This window comes from Acomys minous (assembly GCF_964271855.1).
Source record: "Acomys minous genome assembly, chromosome: 15".
NCBI lineage: Eukaryota > Metazoa > Chordata > Mammalia > Rodentia > Muridae > Acomys > Acomys minous.
The window spans coordinates 4,640,215-4,660,758 of record NC_140497.1 but is presented as its reverse complement, the minus strand read 5'-3'; the positions used below and the strand labels follow the sequence as shown (position 1 = coordinate 4,660,758).

The 20,544-nt window shown below is 46.1% G+C and overlaps 1 protein-coding gene across 5 annotated transcripts in view; it reads right to left on the bottom strand.

Moving 5' to 3' along the window:
• MYO16 (myosin XVI) overlaps positions 1 to 20,544 on the bottom strand; it is a 464,729-nt gene that overhangs the window by 348,659 nt on the left and 95,526 nt on the right. For 3 of the 5 annotated variants that reach the window (XM_084759475.1, XM_084759477.1, XM_084759476.1), the window contains exon 1: positions 18,500 to 19,098. The exons of 1 other annotated variant lie outside the window; for it this stretch is intronic. In XM_084759475.1, coding sequence (XP_084615601.1) covers positions 18,500 to 18,530 — 31 coding nt within the window. In that variant the 5' untranslated portion in view covers positions 18,531 to 19,098. Of the gene's footprint in view, positions 1 to 18,499; positions 19,100 to 20,544 lie in introns of those variants that run through there. One more of the 5 variants, XM_084759478.1, reaches the window with a different exon arrangement.

The following is a 20,544-nucleotide window of genomic DNA, read 5'->3' as shown; positions in this document are numbered from 1 at the left end:
TGCAATTTTCCATGTGAAATGAAAGAAAATATGCTTTATAATTTGTAAACAGGAAAACGTAGCTATGTAAAGTTAGGAGCGTGGACTGCATTTCAGGACACCAGCTTGTGTCTGTAGCGTAGAGGAGGCCTCCGCCGAGGGGAGAAGCTGCTGAGACTCTGGACACACCACACGTGGGTTGGGCTCATGCCTGTTCCCTATGACAGGCACGGTCCGTGAAAGGCCCTTCCAGATGTTATTAACCACAGCACTGAGAGGCACGCAGACTATCTCCCAAGTCACTGAGAAACGGCCGATGCTGTGCTTTGGAGGGAGGGAACCTGGGGTAGCCCTGCCCTTGGCCTAGGTTCACACAGCTTTTCTCTCTCCTGTTCAGCTCTCTCCTGCCCTCATTCCCTTAGGAGCGTTCTCTGACAGGCAGTCCCATGATGCACAGCACATCGGAAAGCCCCTCTCAGAATGTGCTTGCAAGGGACACAATCAAATGCACATAAGGTATACAAGACAGACTCTCACACGTAGGCATTCACACGTATGCATATACATGCACACACATTCTACAATGACCTATTAATGCTCATAATTTAAATTAAGAGGCTGATTTTTCTTCAAAGATTTATTTTTCAGACAGTGCATCTCACGCTAGCCAAGGCTGATCTGGAACTATGTAGCCCAGGCTGGCCAAGGCTGACCTGGAGCTATGTAGCCCAGGCTGGCTTTAGACTGCTAGAATTCTTTCTGAATAGCTTTAGCACTAGAATCACATGCATAAGACATATTAACTGTTGTAGGATATTATATATGCGAAATTTAAACACAGAGTCAATCTATGCAGATGAAAACGTTATGTAGGCTGAACATACTAATGCTAAGTCTTAAAATGGTATTTTAAAAGAAATGACAGGCGAGGCAAAAAAAAAAAAAATGACCCATGTGCTGAAGAGTCAACGTGGATCTTTATTTGGGCCATATGCAAGTTAACTTAAATGTGAACCAAAGGTCTGAACATAAAGTTTGAAGGTACTTAAAGAAAACGTAAAGGCCTCATGGCATTAGATACGATGCCCAAAGTGCAGGGAGAGCCAGAGGAAACAGACGGCGAGACTTCACTAAATTAGTGAGCTGAAGATGCAGTGAACTGAGTAAAAAGACAACTCTGTACCACAAGAGAAAGTATCAGACCATATCCGATCAGGGGGCAACACACGGGGTACATGATGAGCCACTACAGGCCAAACCCAAAGCTGATTGAAATGGGCAAAGGGTCGGACAAGTGTCTGTCCGATAATGACAAACAGGTGGTGCATGGCTTATGGACGCCCCCAGTCATGACTGCGAGTCAAGACCATAGCTAGATGGGGCTTCATGTCTGCCACGATGGCTGCTGCCCATGACACGGAGAGCAAGTGAAACACTCTCGGCAGAAATGCAAACTGGTGCAAATGCTACATGGAACATTATGGACGTATCTCAGAAAGATCAGAAGCGGAGCGTCCATCCTGAACTAGCAGCTCTGTTTCTGGCCGAGTACCACAAACATTGAAGGCAGGATATCAAGAGATGCTGCATGTCCAAGCCTGGACGTCCACGGACGGTAAACTAAATGATGACACACCTAACCGGCTCTTAGTCAGCCTGAAGGAAAATTCCTCTAAGGGCTACAGCACAGACAGCCATGGAAAACACACTGTGATGTGAGATAGTCCACCAGGGAAAGATCAGAGCACTTAGGGTCTCCTTTCACAAATCAGCCAAAGCCCTGGGAAGCAGAAGTGAGCGCGTGTCCTACAGCGTTGCAGTGTGCAAGACGAAATACTCTGAAACCCCACGCCAAGCTGTAAGTGTGCAGGCCACTCTTGAGCCACACACGCAGTGGTGAGGGGGCAAATTCTGTTGTTTCATCATTTTAGAACTTGCAACACACGGACTTTAAAGTAAATACGTGGCTTACTTCCCGAGAACATAACAACAAACGTAGTGTTTATCAGATGCTTCATAAAAAAGCTTTTGTAAATTCCAAAAGCCCAGAGGATGACTGCCAAGGTGAGAGTGAGCAAGCTTACACACAGGTACTGAGCGCACACACACTCACACGTGCGCACACACTCACATGCTCTGGTATCTGTACACTCAGCAACTCCTCCCATGGACACTTATTCTTAGCATCCATTGTTACAATAAGATCCAGAAGCTTTTTTGTGTGTGTGCCTTTTTTTTCCTCTTCTGCATAAAAAATGGCAATAAAACAAAGGAACAGTGAGGGTTTTCAAAGAGAAGAGGAAGCTAATCGCTTCTGCGTCCTCCCACAGCTGTAAGTCTACAATAAAGCCGGATGTCTGGAGATGCTGAGAGTTTAGCATCTTTGCAATAAAGTCACAGGAATATATCCTCCCTTACAGAACAAAAATAGGGAGAAATTAAGTTTCAGCAAGATGTACACATTGCAGTCTGAAGAGGTCTGAAGATTGAGGCTCACAGTATCTCGTTTAATTCTTTTCTGAAAGTTGGAGATGTGAAATATTTAAACACACCTTAAGAGTTTGAATTAAGCTTAAGAAAACGGCATCTTGCAATTTTACTATTTATCATGTTTCTTTCAAGATTCTTTCAGCTTTTAAACTTATGTACCCAGAGGACATCTCTTGTGCTCCCATCCAATTTCTTTCTACCTAGTCTCCCAGCACCACCACACTTTACCACGTAGGCTTGTTTAAAGCACTACTTTATCTTAACACTAATTAATACAGAATAACAGTGTGGGAGAAAGAAACGAGATGCTGAACTTATATGTTTGTGATGTGTGTGAGCATATGTGTGCACGTATGTTTGTACGTGAGTATGGCTATGAGCACGTGTGTGTCAGGGAGGCCACACGGAAGTCAGAGGATAGTGTCAGGGGATACCCCTCACCCGCCGCCTTGTGTAAGACAGGCTCTGTGATTGCTCACCGCTAAGCATGCCTGGCTGGCCGTCCTATGAGCATGCAGCGTTTCTTCTTCTACCTCTCTCTGTGAGAATACTAAGGTCACAGGTACATAGAACACATCAGTCACTCTCTCCCCCTGCTCTGTGGGCACGGGTTATGTAAAGGCAAGGAACAGCCCTATTTTTATTCACAGTTGCAGCAAGAAACATGTCTGGGGCCAACCGCGAGTCGTTCACACGTGTACTCACTCGTACACTAACTTATTCACTCGTTCAAATACATTTTAAGAGGCCGCTTTAAGCAGAGTTCATAATCAAGTCTCCACTTTGCCACCCTGTTGCTTATCATATAAGGAAAAGGGAGTGTCACTAAACCACACGAGGACAAAACAGACATAAAAGTTACCAAAATTATTCTGGGGAGCCCACTGTCCCCAACATTGGTTGCACCTGCAATCTGAATTCCCACCAGCAGGGGGCACCAGGGGACCCCCAGGCTATGCTCTGCTAGGCAGAGCTTACACTGGCTTCTCAGAACCAACTACCTATGCCACGCTTCATGGATAGCTGGTGAGATGACCATCGCGTGGTTAAGGCATGTTCGACATCCCCCAAGAATAAAGAATAAAGAATAGTGAAGCAACATGCGAGTCTGGCCACGCCCAGTTCACAGGTGTTCGAGGAGCTGGCTTCAGCAGAGCTGAACTTACTAGGTTGGTGCTGTTACGAGTGAGGAATAATGAACCGGAAGTTTGGGCGGCAATTCTGTCTCGAAACAGCTTCACCCCTTCAATAACAAAGGCACAGGAATGGGTTTTTTTGCATCCTTGAATGAGGCACCACGAGGCACGTCTGTCATTAATTTTGCATTTGTTGCTAGCTCGTTCAATGCATAGCTTCCTCTTCTGCCTCTCTCGCTGGGATGAGGAAGAATGGCCAATTGATTCCGCAAGCCACTCATTAATTTGTATCTGCCTCTCTTGTCATCCCTCATTTCTAGATAATAAATAATTCACGTCTCTTAATCTCCCTTATTTAGAGGACCCTTAAGCTTCTTGCCTTTAATTATTCTTCAAAAAAAAAAAAAACCTTACTCTCAGCAAAAGGCCTTTAAAGATGAATTAAACAAAACAAGGCAGCATTTCCTACGCACCACTGTTCCATGCGAGCTTATCCACATGTTTCTTCTGCATTTTACTATCTTCATATAAAGGATGGAGAACTTCTAGTTAGATTTCTTAGCCATCACTGTCTCAACAGATCAGTAGCACTTGACCTTTCCAACATGACCTCTGCATAGCGTCCTCAATACACCAGACACTTTACCATGCCTTGGTTGGCAAGCTGCTGAAGTGTGGCTCACGGTTACACAAAGCGTTCATCCCCTGAGGAAACTGAACAATGAATCCTGGCTGGAAGATCCAGCGTTCACCAACGGCTGCTCTCATGTCATTGTTGTCCTAGGAACACGAGGCCGTGGGTTTCACTCTGGCCTTCATTCAGTGACAGCAGTGAGTGAAAAACAGTCACCTTGGAATCAAGGACCACGAATTCCATCTTTTTTTTTTTCCTTTTCTTTTTGTTTTTCAAGACAGGGTCTCTCTGAGTAGCCTTGGCTGTCCTAGTCCAGCTTTGTAGTCCAGGCTGGCTTCGAACTTACAGAGATCTGTGTGCCTTTGCCTCCCGAGTGCTGGGATTAAAGGCGTGTACCACCAACACCCGGCTTTTAACTGAATTCCATCTTTCTTGCATCCTTTCAGGGTTGGAGAGGTTGTTCCTGTTTTCTTTGTTGTTGTTGGAGTCGTGGGATCTTTTTCTCTTCACAAGCAATCGGAAGATGGCAGCAGAGCAGTGAGGTGCACAGCAACGGAACCTTCCATGGTGTTTGCTTCACGTCCTGTGAAGATTGGACTTCTGCTCTTCACATTCTTAACTTATGGCTCCAGATACTCAATGAAAGAAAGATGAATCATGGTGTTCTAAGCCAAGGAAGAGATTCTCAACACGTGTGACCCACGGTTGCTAGTGATCACCCCTGTACTAAACTCCCTATCTTAAAAATAGATGATTTTAGGCACTAAAACCTTCTCCAATCTCCCTGTGTGTGCTCTTGGTAGTGGGGGGCGAGGCATGTGTTCCATAATACTCATTCTGTCCCCATGACGACTGAGCCACTCACTTGAACTTGACTCTCCTTCTCCTATTGGCTCTTCTGGATGGGTGGGTCATGGATGAGGCCCTTGTGGAATGCTTCTGAGCATGGTCCTCCTCACACATGATCCTGTCAATTCTGCACACGCCGCTTCGCACTGCTACTCTCTTCTTGACTGAAGACCCCTCAACTCTTCTGTGGACGCCTCTCCTGGCTGCCTTCCTGGCAACTCTGACCTGAGCCATCTCTTTTCTGGCTGTTGATCTCCTCTCCATCTTCATCGTAGCTGTCAGCAGCATCGTAGTGACTCCCACAGCTCTATCACAGACGTCTCCCCTTGGAGCTTTAGTCTAGTGCAAGACTGTGTGTGCAACACTGTGCGCAACGGCATCTCGGCAGTTCTCCGTGAACTCCATCAGCCTGTGCTGAGCCTGTGTCTTTGCCATGTTCCCAGCTCTGCCACACAGTTGCTCATTATAATTCCCCCTTTCCATCCTCCATAACTTCCAAGACCCCAAGACCCCATAGGGTTGGTTCCAATTCTTTTTCAAATTCATCTACTTTTCTTCCTTTTCGGGTACATCAGTTATCACCAGATCTACAGAAGCAGATTGCTGTACTCTCCGCTGTTCTCTTCCAGTTGTTTTTTCAAGCATGATCTCTCTACACAGACCTTTGATAATTCTGTTTTCTCCTCCTCCTTCATATTTTTGGTGTGGTGTGGTGTGGTGTGGTGTGTGTGTGTGTGTTTGTGTGTGTGTGTGTGTGTGTGTGTTGTGTGTGTGCGCCACTGTAACCATATAGAGGCCAGAGAACAGCTTTTGGGAATCTGTCCTCTTGCCCCACTCCCGTTCCAGGGAGGAACTTAGGTTGATAGGCTTATGCAGTAAGTACTTTTCCATGTTGGGAATCTCCTTTGTACAATTTCCATTCTAATAAGAAGGGAAATCGAGGGCTGGAGAGATGGCTCAGAGGTTAAGAGCACTGCCTACTCTTCGAAAGGTCTTGAGTTCAATTCCCAGCAACCACATGGTGGCTCACAACCATCTATAATGAGATCTGGTGCCCTCTTCTGGTGTGCAGGTGTACATGCAAGCAAAACACCGGATACTAAATAAATAAGTAAATAGAAAGGAAATGCAGTTAATGGAGGCGGCTGGAAGAGTTTAGAGGTCCTCACTTGGCTGGACAGCTCCTAACCTTTTCTGGCTGAGATCCTACGGGTGGGGGAGGCAAAGCTTCAACGGGGACATCTCAGATTTTTGGATCTGATGTGTTGAAGGTTCAGCTGGGTTCAGGTGGCAGAACCACAGGCCTTTCCCAGAATTCATCCACAGGAATTTGGAAGAGGAGTAACTGACACCAAGAGGAAGGAACAAAGAGTAGTGGAGATAAACAGTGTATACCAGGGCTATATTAAGTTCTGTTAACCCAGCCTGGAGGCTGCAGAGCTCTGCCTGCTCAGCCCTGCCTTCCTGATTGACGGCGCGATGCCCAGGGCAGCTTTCCGCCTTCTCCCTCCCGCAGCCGTTTTCTCGATGCATGGAGTGGCTGCTGCTCAGTCTTCGAGTGCTCCAAGTGCTCGCAGCTTCCTACACAACTTCTGCTCGCACCAGTTTCTCACTCAGGAACTTCACTGAAAACCTATTCAGCCTTATGTGCCTTCTAGTTCCCTCCCAGGAGGCTGACTTGCCTCCAGCTCTCTTCCCTCGTGCCCGCCCTGTGAACAACACCTTCTCACAGGGAGGCGTGGCGTTGGTATGTGCTCTTTCAGTATCCACCCATCCTATAACTGTTTTCTGCAGAAGCCTGTCCACGTCATAATTCCTAGGTAGCAAATCCCTTGAGAAACGGAAATCTGTATATACATGTAAATTCATTAACATAGCCTGCTATCTTTTCTTATTAATTTATTCGGATTACATCTCAATTGTTATCCCATCCCAATTGTATCTTCCCATTCCTCCCTCCTTCCCTCTTTCACCCTATTCCCCTCCCCTAGGTCTGAGACTGAGGGGGACCTCCTCCCCTACCATATGGTCACAGCCTATCAAGTCCCATCTTGGTAGCCTGCCTATTCTTTCTCTGAGTGCCACCAGGCCTCCTCACCACTGGGAAGTGGTCAAATATTGAGGCACCAGAGTTCATGTCAGAGTCAGTCCTTGCTATCCACATAACTGTGGAGAATGTCCTGTCCATTGGCTAGACCAGAATAGGGGTTCGATGTTCACTGCATGTATTGTCCTTGGTTGGTACAGTAGTTTGAGCAGAACCACCTGGGTCCAGATCTGCCTGTCATGATGTTCTTCTTGTAGGTTTCTAGGACCCTCTGGAGCCTGCTATCTTGTCAAGGGGAGAGGGTACAACACTGGGGAACACCATTTGTGAGAGGGAAGACCGGAGCCTGCAGGGGCTGAGGAATCAGGCAGCAATTCAGAGGCAGAGGACCCAGGTATTAGGTTACTATGTCAGTAATTAGACACTGAGGTGATGGAGGGGGATGCTCGGTGGAGGGCACATGGTTGGGGCCTCTGCCTTCTGCAGTAAGGGACAAGCTCCATGTGACTCCGCTGCTGAGAATGAGAGTTTTGAGCTCAAGCCCAGTGGCCCCTGTACCCCTGGAGACAGCCTCCCTGTGGTGTGTGCTTTACTGAGCAGAGCTCTGAGCCACATCTGGAAAGTCATGTGGAGTCGCTAGGCTGGCACAGTCTCCTCCCTCCCAAGGGCTGGTTTCCTGGTGCCCGGGGTCCTAAACACTGAGAGCTGTGAGTGGAGTGACTGCTTCCCTCGGCTCTCTACTCCAGTGCAGAACTCCCCCCCCCCCTCCATTCTCCAGTGCACCTCATGCCTTGGATGTTGGCCACAGCATCTTCTGGACTGAGCAAGAAATGCCCAGCACACAGTCTCAGAGCTACTGAGACAAGCAGAAGGTCCTAACAGGCAGGAGATTCACAAATACTCCAAACCTTAGCTCAGCATAAGAAAGTGCATGCTGGGAGCAGAGAGAAACTACCACAGACTCTTGCTACCACTATTCGCCCTGACCCTAGACCTAGAAAATCCAAATACTAGAGGGCCAGGAAGAAACATGTCCAGTTTTTGTCATTTAGCTGTATTATTAGCATTTTTACTTTAAAAAATATTTTGGTTTTATTTACTGTAATTCTTATCTACTTTTTGTTTTGTAATAAGTTACTGCTCTCCCTTGCTTTTTCTCTTCTTAAAGTATTTTATTTCTTCTTTTTCTTTTATTGAATCTCTCTACAAATTTGTCTGTTATTTTACTTAATTTTACCCTTTTAAATAGTTTTCCATTTATTAATTTGAGTTTCGTAGGTCCTTCTACACTGTTTTTACTGCTTTATCTTCTATGGTACTGGTTGTGTAGTAGTTGTCTTTAACTTCCTGTTACAACGTCACTGTGAGATACCTTGTTACTGTTGGAGCAATTCGCATGTACCCCTCTGAGTGATTACAGGGAATAAACCCCCAAAATGATGCAGCTCACGAGTAATGCCACCATACAAAGCTAGAAAAAGATATTAAATTAATACCAGAAATGCTCACAACACAGGATACAATAGTGTCCTAGACCACAACACAGGATACAATAGTGTCCTAGACCACAACACAGGATACAATAGTGTCCTAGACCACAACGCAGGATACAATAGTGTCCTAGACCACAACACAGGATACAATTGTGTCCTAGACCACAATACAGGATACAATAGTGTCCTAGACCACAACACAGGATACAATAGTGTCCTAGACCACAGCACAGGATGCAATAGTGTCCTAGACCACAACACAGGATACAATAGTGTCCTAGACCACAACACAGGATACAACAGTGTCCTAGACCACAACACAGGATACAATAGTGTCATAGACCACAACCAGGATATAGTAGTGTCATGGACCACAGAAGCTGAGGAACTTAAAGTTATTAAGTAATTAAAATTCCCAGTAAGAATTCAAAAGTCCAGTTCATATTATAAATGATCTCATAGAGGATTCCAATAAGCACATTAATAAAATAAATAAGTCATTAAAGACTTGGGAGTGAAACTTAATAACTATGAAGAGACATTCAGCAACAACAACAAAAAAAAAAACCAAATGGAAATCCTTCAAATGAATCAATAGATCAAATGAAAAGCTCTACAAAAGCATTGCCAATAGAACAGACCAAGAGGGAAAATGTCAGGTATCAAAGACACAGTTAAGATATTATTCTTTCAGTCAGTAATAAAGAAAACACAATAAGACAGTTATGACTCATGACTAAAAGGCCAAAGCTATGAATCTATGATGTAGAAGGAACCAAGATGTAGCATAAAATCATAGAAAATCTATTCAACAAATTATAGCAGGAATTCTCATACATCGGGGAAAGATATAAACATCTCAATACAGGAGGAATTCAGAACCTAACAGACATGACCAGAAAAGAACATCTCTGTGTTGTATTATAGTTAAAATGCTAAAAGTAACTGGAGTAGCAATCTGAGAGCTCAAAGGACTATGAGAAGGAAAAAAAAAAGAATGGCTGGGCATGGCTGGTGTGTGTGTGTGTGTGTGTGTGTGTGTGTGTGTGTGTGTGTGTATGGCTGGTGTATATGTGTGGCTGGTGTGTGTGTGGATGACTGGTGTGTGTGTGGATGGCTGGTGTGTGTGTGTCTGTGTGTGTGTGTGTGTATGGCTGGTGTGTGTGTGTGTGTGTGTGTGTGTGTGTGTGTGTGTATGGCTGGTGTGTGTGTGGATGGCTGGTGTGTGTGTGTGTGTGTGTGTGTGTGTGTATAGCTGGTGTGTGTGTGTGGATGGCTGGTGTGTGTGTGTGTGTGTGGATGGCTGGTGTGTGTGTGTGTGTGGATGGCTGGTGTGTGTGTGTGTGTGTGTGTGTGTGTGTGTGTGTGGATGGCTGGTGTGTGTGTGTGTGTGGATGGCTGGTGTGTGTGTGTATGGCTGGTGTGTGTGTGTGTGTGTGTGTGTGTGTGTGTGTATGGCTGGTGTGTGTGTGTGTGTGTGTATGGCTGGTGTGTGTGTGGATGGCTGGTGTGTGTGTGTGTGGATGGCTGGTGTGTGTATGTGAATCACTAGCTCGAGGCTTTTGAAACTTCAAATCTCACTTCCACTGACACACTTTCACCAGCAAGGAAACACAGACAGTACCTCAACTGGGACCAAATATTCAAACCCGAGACTATAGGGAGATATCTTAAGTAAACATATCTCATTTAAACCACTGCCGAACCTCAAATGTAAACAGCTTTACCTTTCCAATTAAAAAAGATAGACTGGTTTACTAGATTAAAACAAAACAAAACAAAACAAAAAGTCTAACTGTTTGCTGTTGCAAGAAGTTCACCAGCCTGAAGCAGACACCCAGAGACTGAAAGTGAGAAGGTGGAAGGTGACACTCTAAGTAAATGGAGTCTGAGTAGGAGCCGTAGTTATCCTCACATGGGGCAGAGCACACGCCACACTAAGACTAGCCAGAGAGGATACAGATGGTCCTCACATGTTAACGAAGTGAACCATGGGCCAGGAAATTACAACAGTGACAGACATGTGTGTCCCTAACAATGATGGACAGTTTCATAAGACCATCACTACCAGACACAATGGTTCGGCAGCTCTAGACACAACAGTAACACCTGGCTTCACTACCCCACGACCATCAGTCCATGAATCATCCAGGTAAAAATCCAACAGGGACACCTCAGACTTCACTGCTCTAATCACAGAGCAGATGCTCTGGACACACACCCACAGGGCATTCCATCAGAGTTCACTGCTCCAATCACAGATCGGGGGGCTGGACACACACCCACAGGGCATTCCATCAGAGTTCACTGCTCCAATCACAGAGCAGATGCTCTGGACACACACCCACAGGGCATTCCATCAGAGTTCACTGCTCCAATCACAGAGCAGATGCTCTGGACACACACCCACAGGGCATTGCATCAGAGTTCACTGCTCCAATCACAGATCGGGGGGCTGGACACACACCCACAGGGCATTGCATCAGAGTTCACTGCTCCAATCACAGAGCAGATGGGCTGGACACACACCCACAGGGCATTCCATCAGAGTTCACTGCTCCAGTCACAGAGCAGATGCTCTGGACACACACCCACAGGGCATTCCATCAGAGTTCACTGCTCCAATCACAGAGCAGATGGGCTGGACACACACCCACAGGGCATTGCATCAGAGTTCACTGCTCCAATCACAGAGCAGATGGGCTGGACACACACCCACAGGGCATTGCATCAGAGTTCACTGCTCCAATCACAGAGCAGATGGGCTGGACACACACCCACAGGGCATTCCATCAGAGTTCACTGCTCCAGTCACAGAGCAGATGCTCTGGACACACACCCACAGGGCATTCCATCAGAGTTCACTGCTCCAATCACAGAGCAGATGGGCTGGACACACACCCACAGGGCATTGCATCAGAGTTCACTGCTCCAATCACAGAGCAGATGGGCTGGACACACACCCACAGGGCATTGCATCAGAGTTCACTGCTCCAATCACAGAGCAGATGGGCTGGACACACACCCACAGGGCATTGCATCAGAGTTCACTGCTCCAATCACAGAGCAGATGGGCTGGACACACACCCACAGGGCATTCCATCAGAGTTCACTGCTCCAATCACAGATCGGGGGGCTGGACACACACCCACAGGGCATTGCATCAGAGTTCACTGCTCCAATCACAGAGCAGATGGGCTGGACACACACCCACAGGGCATTGCATCCAACTGCTGAACACTCAGTTTCCTTAACAGTATATGACATTTTTCTTAAAAATCACATTGTATGCCATAAGGTAATACTTAAATACATAAAGAGAATGAATAATGTCCAGTATCCAATCAAATCATAATTCAATAAAGCTGTAAGTCGACAACCAAATGCCTGTAGGAAATACCAAACCATGTAGAGATTGGACAGTGTAATATTGAATGATTTGGGCATCATTTAAGTGATAAATGAACATTTTAATAACATCCCTAAAACGTGAGAACAAAATTCATTATTTCGTACAATTGTATATGTTAGTAACATGAAAAAAATTTTAAAAAAACTGTCTTAGGAGAATTTCCTTATGGTCTGTTTAAAATAGCTTTTGCACCCAAAATCTAAGCTCAGGTCACTAGCAATTTCCACAAATTATTTTATAAACATCAGGTTTTGCTACCTGTACAAATCAGTATATTTTTACTTATTTATTCTTTACCTCACCTGCCTGATGCTTTCAAAGGGAGCAAGGACATTAGCTGGGCTGTGTGACCTTTGCCGTCTACCTATGCCTAGAACACAACAGGAGACCTTAGCTGGGCTGTGTGACCTTTGCTGTGTACCTAGGCCTAGAAAACAACAGGAGTCCAGTAGAGATTTCTTGAATTAATGAGTTAAGAATGGAAGACAAAATGTAGGAAGCAGGAGAAAATTAAATAGACCCAGCTCAGTCAAGAGAAAGTGTTATGATTATGCCCTTAAAGTTCCACAGAGTGTGAAAGAATTGATACCTTTCATTCAACAAATAATAAAAGAAAGGGGGAGGGAGGGAGGGAGGAGAGAGAGAGAGAAAGAGAAAGAGAGAGAGAGAGAGAGAGAGAGAGAGAGAGAGAGAGAGAGAGAGAGAACACATCACATTAGAGCAGCAGGTGTAGGGTAAGGATGTAGGTGTGGATCTTTCCAGATACAATGGGCAGGTTTTAATAATGCAGTGCCCACACAGCAGTACACAGAGCCATGTGGTCAGAACATGGGACACAAAGAGCCAGCGACATTCTTAAAAGTCTGTATAAAAGCATTGTGCGTGGAGACTAAACAGTAGATGTGTACAAACAGAACTTTATTATTGCATATACCTTCCTCAGCTCTGTTTCTTCATGATCTAAGAGGAACACACACACACACACACACACACACACACACACACACACACACACACACACAGTAAGAAACACAGAGTTTTCTTTGTGGACATAACCGTATCTATCTGAAGATTTCCCTGCAGCAGCATGCTTGGGGATTGCTGTCTTTCTCTTAGCTGCAGTGTATTCATTACCTTCAGATTTGTTGTTATTGCAAGAACATCATTTACTTTAATAATATTTCATACTGTATTGCTGATAAAGTAACCACCAAATGCTAAATAATTATAGATTAAGATAAGTCTCAGTTTGAAATAGCTGAGCTTTGTGTTGTTCAAACTCATTTCACAGGATGCTAGCATGACAGATAAAGAGAACTTATTTTGAGGCTTATTTTACAGTTAACATGCTAGATGTACATTATAAACTCTGAGTATTTATTTATTTATTATTCATTCATGTTTTAATCCTACTTATAATTGTCTTTATTATTCAAAAACTTATATGCTATATTTTGGTAAAAATATTCACATCTCCCAACCCAATCCTACCAAATCCTAACCTTTCTAACCATCTGACTTCATATTCTTTCTCCCTCTTAAAAACTGAAAATAAGAACAAAACTAAAACCAAAAAAGCACATGTACACACACATACACACACATACTCACACACATACACACACACACACACACTGAAAATAAAACAACAAAAATATAGACTATTTTGTGTTGGCTAAAATTTCAAAATACTTAGTGGAAAGTAAGTATTTCAGGGCTCCAAAGAAAGTGGCGAGGCCTCATGGTGAGGGTTTGGCTTTCAAGTAACAAAACTCATGACCAAGCCAGTGGCCAACCAGTGTGACCAACCACAAACAAGATGTAGAGACACTGGGTATTTAAAATGGAACAGAAGACGGGTTTCAAAGAGAGCATATTGTGAGTGAAGAGACTGACGTGGAATAGTAAGTGGCAAATCTAGCTTCTTATTGTATGAGCACCTTAACTTTATAAAAGATTTTAGTTATAAAAATAACAGCTTTTCAAAAAGGTGTAGAAGACTCATTGTTAGACTTTAAGAAATGTACCACAAGGTGAAAAATTAACCCCAAACCCATGAGAGTAGACATAGAGCAACAGCTTGGCCATCACTACAGGTCGTCAAAGAGAGAAGACTGCGAGGCTGGAGAGATGGCTCAGTGGGTAGGAGCACTGGCTGCTCCTCCAGAGGACACAGGTTCAATTCCCAGCACAACACGATTTCTACCAACTCTCTGTGATTTCAGACCCTTCGGCCTCTGAGGCACCATTTACTCGCAGAGGTACATGCAGAGGAAACACCACGCACATGAAAATAAGCATAAGAATTACAAAAGGATATCCACCAAGGGAGAAAAGTGTGCAAAAATGATGCATAGTGCCACCAGTGGAGGGAGCGAAGAGGGGTTCTGAGAAGTGTCAAGGCCGGTCTATGAGTTCAAGGCTAGCCTGGGCTACCCAGCCGCTTCCAGGACAACCAGGGCTACATGAAGAAATCCTGACATGAGAAGCCAAGGAGGAAAAAAAGAAAAAGAGAGAGAGAGAAACCCTTGAAAGCAGTAAGATGAGCAAAGGCAGGTGCCAAGTCAGATGTCACCTGACGAGAGAGTAGAGGGCCTACTGTGTGCTGAGCTTCTTCTTATAAGCCTTGGAGCAGTGGGAGGGGAGTGAGCATAGGACACTCCCAGCTGAAACAAAGAAAGTAGGTTCATTTGAGGAGGTGGGCGGACAGGGCTCTCATTTACTCAGGAGGAATCTGATGCCACCATGAGAGACAGAGCAGGAGCAGGTGGGGGCCTTTGAGAGAACAGGCCGGGGGGGGGGGGGGGACGACACTGTGCACGTTGGCTTTGGTTCCTAGGGAGCAAATGTGCTATTGCAGGAGAGGAGCCTTCAAAAAGAAATTTACACACAGTCACCCTTTGTAGGCTTTGCAGTAGCTGTTCTCACTGTGCAGACTAAAGGCTGACAAGGGTATCCAGGGATCCACGTGTGCCTGCTGGGAAGAGGTGACAAGGCTGTGGTGACGGTGCTCACCTGCAGGCAGGAGATGTAAAGCCTCAACGCTAAAATGTGATTGGTCCGTTCTCACCCCTCTGCCCTTTGCTGATCACACCATCTTTCAGGACAGGCTGGTGGAGAAATCACTCAATATTCAGAAGTCATTTGTCACGTAAGTGAAACAGAGGGTGATGGTGGTTTCAGCCCTAGGTGTGATTTGGGGGATGGGTTAGGGGCCAGGGAAGACAGCCAGGCCAGGGCTCTGCTGACCCGGAGGCTCCGGGACAGTGAGCAGAACGCTGAGTGGGGAGAAAGGTGGGCAGTCACTTGGTGTAGGATCATTTGTGCGAATGAGGGGCTAGAATGTGGGAAGGTGGCTCTTGTTCTGCGTGGACGGTTTCAGCTAGAGCCCAGACCCTGTGGTGAAACAGCAGCCTAGGGAGCATTCACCTTGGACAACTGTAACCTCCCTCCTGCGGCCTGGAACGCACGTGCTCAGAGAAGGACTGAATGCCAGGGAGTGACTGCCCAGCTCGGCTTCAGATGCAGGATGGGGAAAGCACCTAGGTAAACAGGATGCTTCTGTTCCCTTCAGTTAAGGAGAAAGCAGAAGTCTGGCGAGCTGCTCGATGTTGCAGTAAAAAACTGGGGTCATTGCTCCCCAGACCCAGTTCTCCTTCCTGACCCCCTGAATCCAGTCATGTGACCAAGTGGGATGGCCCATCCTTCTGCCCTTCAGACCCTGAGCACACACAGTGCAGGATGGACTCCCCACAGATGGTGCATCTGAAGCGCCATCCTGACCAGGGGCACCCTCACTGTCCGCGATTTTCCTTGAGGTCACCGGAAACTTTCCTGCTGACTCAACGTCCATACAGCAAAATGCTTGCTCTGGTTTTAAACGTTCATATACAAGCTGTATCAGGCATGCAAAGTGAGACCCACTCTCATGCCAAAGAGAAGGACATAGGTAAAGAAAAGTTTTGAAACTATTTACCGCCCTGAATATCTGCTGGGACTGCTGGCACCCGCAGAAGGTCCAAAGAGGATGTCAGATCCCCTGGAGGCCGAGCTACGGGCAGGTGGAATCCTCCCTATATAGGAGCTGGGAACCAAACACAGGTCCTCTGCGAGAGGGATAAACACCTTTAACCACTAGGCGCTCCCCAGCCCCACTGTCTGCGACACTGAAAATAAAAACTAAGACCTTTCAGAGTTAGTGGTTTACTGTCAAATGAGCTGAGCACTTCCTAGGTGGCTGAGGGGTCTCCTCGAGCATGAATTATTGGCCACCCAACACTCTGCCCAGCGGCTTCCTTGTCCTCGTGAGGCCCACATGAGATGGTAAGGCAAGTGAAAAGTACTGCTTCTGCGCAGGAATCTGCTCACTTCTGCTGCTGCTGCTGCTTGGTTTTGAAGGTGAACAAAGTAGGGGGATAAGCCAGGGTCAGAATGCAAAGGGAGTCGTAGAGGAGGGCATGGCGGGGGGGGGGGGGGTGGCGTGAGGTAGGGATGAGGAATGAGTGGGTGTGGAGGGTGAGAGCCGTTGCACCCCGCTCGGCATGTGGTCACAACAAAGGACGAAGCAAGAGGAACGGGAACTTGGACCATATCAGGTGCGACTCCTACACCTTTATCAATAAGGCTCTCTCATTTGTCCCCCTTGCTCTGGTCATTTCTCCAGGGTACTGGACCCCACCATTCTATGAGAAGAAGCATCCGTGGCTGCTTCAGCCACAGTAAAACCCAGCTCCCCAAAGTCCACAGCGGGGGTGGGGGGCAGCTGGCACTGGAGGGGGGCAGTCATTCCCACTTTGTTGCTAAGAGCTCAGGAGACAGGGGGTCCTAAGTAAGCACTTCCTAAGTTCATCAGAAATGCTTCTCCCAAAGAACGTTATTAATTCACTAAATTAACTCTGCTTTCATCTTTTATGCTGCGCATGGGTAAGGCTTGCCTAAAGCATCCCATTAGGCGCACGCCAGTGCCTCTGTCCAGGGTCTGAGTCTCTAGTCATAGCACACACTTAAAGGAGGCGGGATGAAGTGTTCAGTCCTCCACACCGCTGGGCTTCTTCCCAGGCTCAGCTCCATGGCTATGCTCTGGGAGGAGCCAGGGCTCCCTGGTGAAATGACGCCAGGGCTTTGGGAATTCCCTCTGCAGAAGCCAGACAGGAACATGACAGCACCCTGCCGGTGCAGTGCAATGTGAGTGTGAGCGAGCGAGTGGATGTTTGAAACCCAGCCAGGGAGGCTGCACAATGTGTGTTACCAGGTCAGTCACTTCGAGACTTAAGAGGTTAAACCAAAGACACCTCCACATTTCTCAATATGCTGCAATCTCACATTTAAAAAAAAAATCAGTTAAAGAGCTAATTTCCAAATGTACAGGCTGATCAGTGAATTCTGGAAGCAAGGCTTCGGAATGAGGCATCTTTATTTTAATAATCACGGGCCAGACTCCTTTTGTTTACTGTCCAACAAAAATAGGAGCAAGACAAGTATTTTCTTCTCAAGCATTTTTTTAAGTCTCCTTTAGGACAAAATTCAAGGTCCGTTTAAACCACGCTGCTTTGACAAGGTGCTTAGTTAACATTGGTGTGTCCTTGTCAGCAAACCCACAATCTCATGGGACATCTGTCATCCAGCCATGCCACCTATCACTTTAAGATCATGATATAAGTGTGCAGGAGTCTTCAGAAGTACTACAGGAGAAAAGGGAATTCTATCCAGCAAGCCAGTTTTGCTATAAATATGTCCTCCCAGCCAGTGTCACTATGGGAGAAGGTTCGGGTGCAAGCAGTGTCTAGCTCAGAGCACCGTGCTGGAATCCACATATTAAAGGAAGCCAGGAGGAGAGCTGCTGGCTGACTGTTCTGTACGATATGAGCATCGGTGCAGAGCTGGGGTGCAGAGCCTCTGCAAGGTGAATGGCACAAGGACAAAATCTCCCAGCCAAGGAGAACCCACAGATAGGCTGAGAAGGAAAGCACCAAGTGCTACGACCGCAGGGGAACTTGAGAGTGAGCTGTATCATGGGATGACCTTAGCCACACATTGGCCAAGTAAGTTGTACAAACATTATCCCAATACCTGGTAGCATGGGAATCCTTAAACGACTTCTGTTCTTCAGTTTTTGATATCCTACAAATCTTTTTTTTTTTTTAATTTTAGGTACAGCACTCTAAAGATTTTTCACACTACAGCATTTAGATTTCAAAAAAAAAAAAAAAAAAGAAAGAAAGAAAGAAAGAAAGAAAGAAAGAAAGAATAATTTTAGAATCAAAATGAAATGGAGCACAGCCTGTCAACTGCCCTTCACAGCTACCAGCTCGTTTCACCCATCCGGATGCCACACACCTGCCTTAATTTTGGCATGTGTTTAAAAATAACACTTCCAGAGACAGAAACATGCACACACACACACACACACACACACACACACACACACACACACACACACACGTGAGTGAACCTACTTACAGCACTTAATAAAATGCTGATAGTGAGACATGGTCCCCTCTCAAGCACGGATCCTGCCGTGGGTCCCAGCATTCTCTTCTTCTAGGACGGCTGTCCTCTGGAAATGCATAATTCAGGGTCCCTGCTCAGGTAACGGAGTGCCTCAGGACGCATTGCTGAACAGAGGGAGGCGGAGGCTCCCTGTTCAGGATCTTGCAGAAAGCATCAACTCATTTTCATGCGGCAGCTGGAGTTCAGAGCAGCCCCTGGGGTGGGTTGAGCCACCCGCACGCACGTGCTACCCTGGCGCCCCTGATTGACACACTCCAGTGCCAGAGTCCTGGGGAGGGTCGCTCTAATTGGCGCTCACGTGCGCGTGGCTACAGCCTGCCGCTAGCGTGGAGGTGTGCTGCAGTGCGGCTCTCCCTCCCAGTCCTGCCTGCTAATGGCTTCTCAGTAGCTTTCAAAGAGCAGAAGACTATCCCTGATGAGTGGGCAGGAGGGAGTTGCTGCACCCGGCATCCAGAAGCTCCCTGGCGCTCCCTGGCACTGCACCGGTCGGTCGGACTGGATTCTTAGCTGGTGGCCAAACTCGTTATTTTTAGTTGCCACCAGTTGCTGTGTGTGTGAACGCGAAATGGGCAGCAGTAGCTTGAAATAGCCCCCTCTTCGGACGAGGGTGCTGTGATCTGCCGCTAGCCAGGAAGCGCGCTCACGTGGCATCCTCTTAGTTATCTGTGCAGAATGCAAAATTTAAATTACCCACAGAAATATGTTGATCTGCACAGCTTTAAAATTGAGGATTTTGCTACCTCTGCAAACTGCAGTGAATTAAACTGCACAACCTAAGCCGGAGAGCGAAGTTTGCCTGGATTGAAATCGGGAGGAAACACATGGACTCCCAGGCTGTATTTTAACGACGATAAATAACCATTTTAATAGCTGGGTAGCCAGAAAAGGTCATATGTAAGTCATTCATAGGTGAAAATGTGTATGTGGTTACTTTTGTAAATTAATGTATTTCTATTTTTAACAATTTTTTTATTTATTCTTTGAGAATTTCATACAATATGTTTTGATCAAATTCTCCCCCCTCCAACTTCCCCACTCACTCAATTTTATATTCTTGCTTCTCTTAAAAAAAAAAGGAAAAAGAAAAAGAAATCATGGAGTCCAATTTATGTTGGTTCAACATTCTTCTTGAGTATAGGGTCTGACTTTCCCTCTCCCAGTGTAAGTTGATTTACCCTTTAACTTGTGGGACAATACTCTACACCTGGACATCATATGCAACCAGAAAAAAACAAAAACAAACAAACAAACAAAAAAACCCACAGTGGTTTTTTTGAGTCACTGGCCAACAGTTTCCCTTAGATGCCAAACATTGCAGGGCACTGCCCGTGCTCAGGGTTTACGCTCCACAACCTGCAGGTAAGACCCTGTCACTGAAGATGCCACTCCCCTATGTCACAGAATATGGAGACGTTGACCTGGTGCTTACACTTTGCCAGAGGAGAGAAGCAATGATCATTCCCCACACAGCTAGGGTCCCTGCACACCACAGCGAGGGCTTGGCTTGCAAGTGTATTTGTATGATAGTTTTCTTCTAAAGTAGGTAGTCACATTTCATTTCAGCTTCTGAAGTCATTGAGAATGCAAGAACGGGCCGTGCGGTAAGGGTTCACACCAATCTGTGGTGGAGCACATACACTGTGCGTGGCATGTGTGTAAGCTGAGCACGAGATGTGTCTGAGCCACGTGCACACATCATGTCCACACGTCCACGCGTTCTAAGGTTGTCCTGTACTTGCCTTTGGCACTCTGTGCTCATCTTGTAAACCTTTGGGGACATGCACAGGCAAAGAGAGACACATTTTTTATCTCCCCATCACTACCAAACTTACTCAAGTGTGAACAAGGTGGGAACACATCGGACTCTGCTAACTTTCATAAAATAGGACAAAGGATGACTTAAAATTTATTACATTTCTTGAAACTTATCTTTCCTGAGAAACCCAGCTCTGGTAGGGATCACGTTGTGGCTCTTTGAATCCCACATTTTGTGG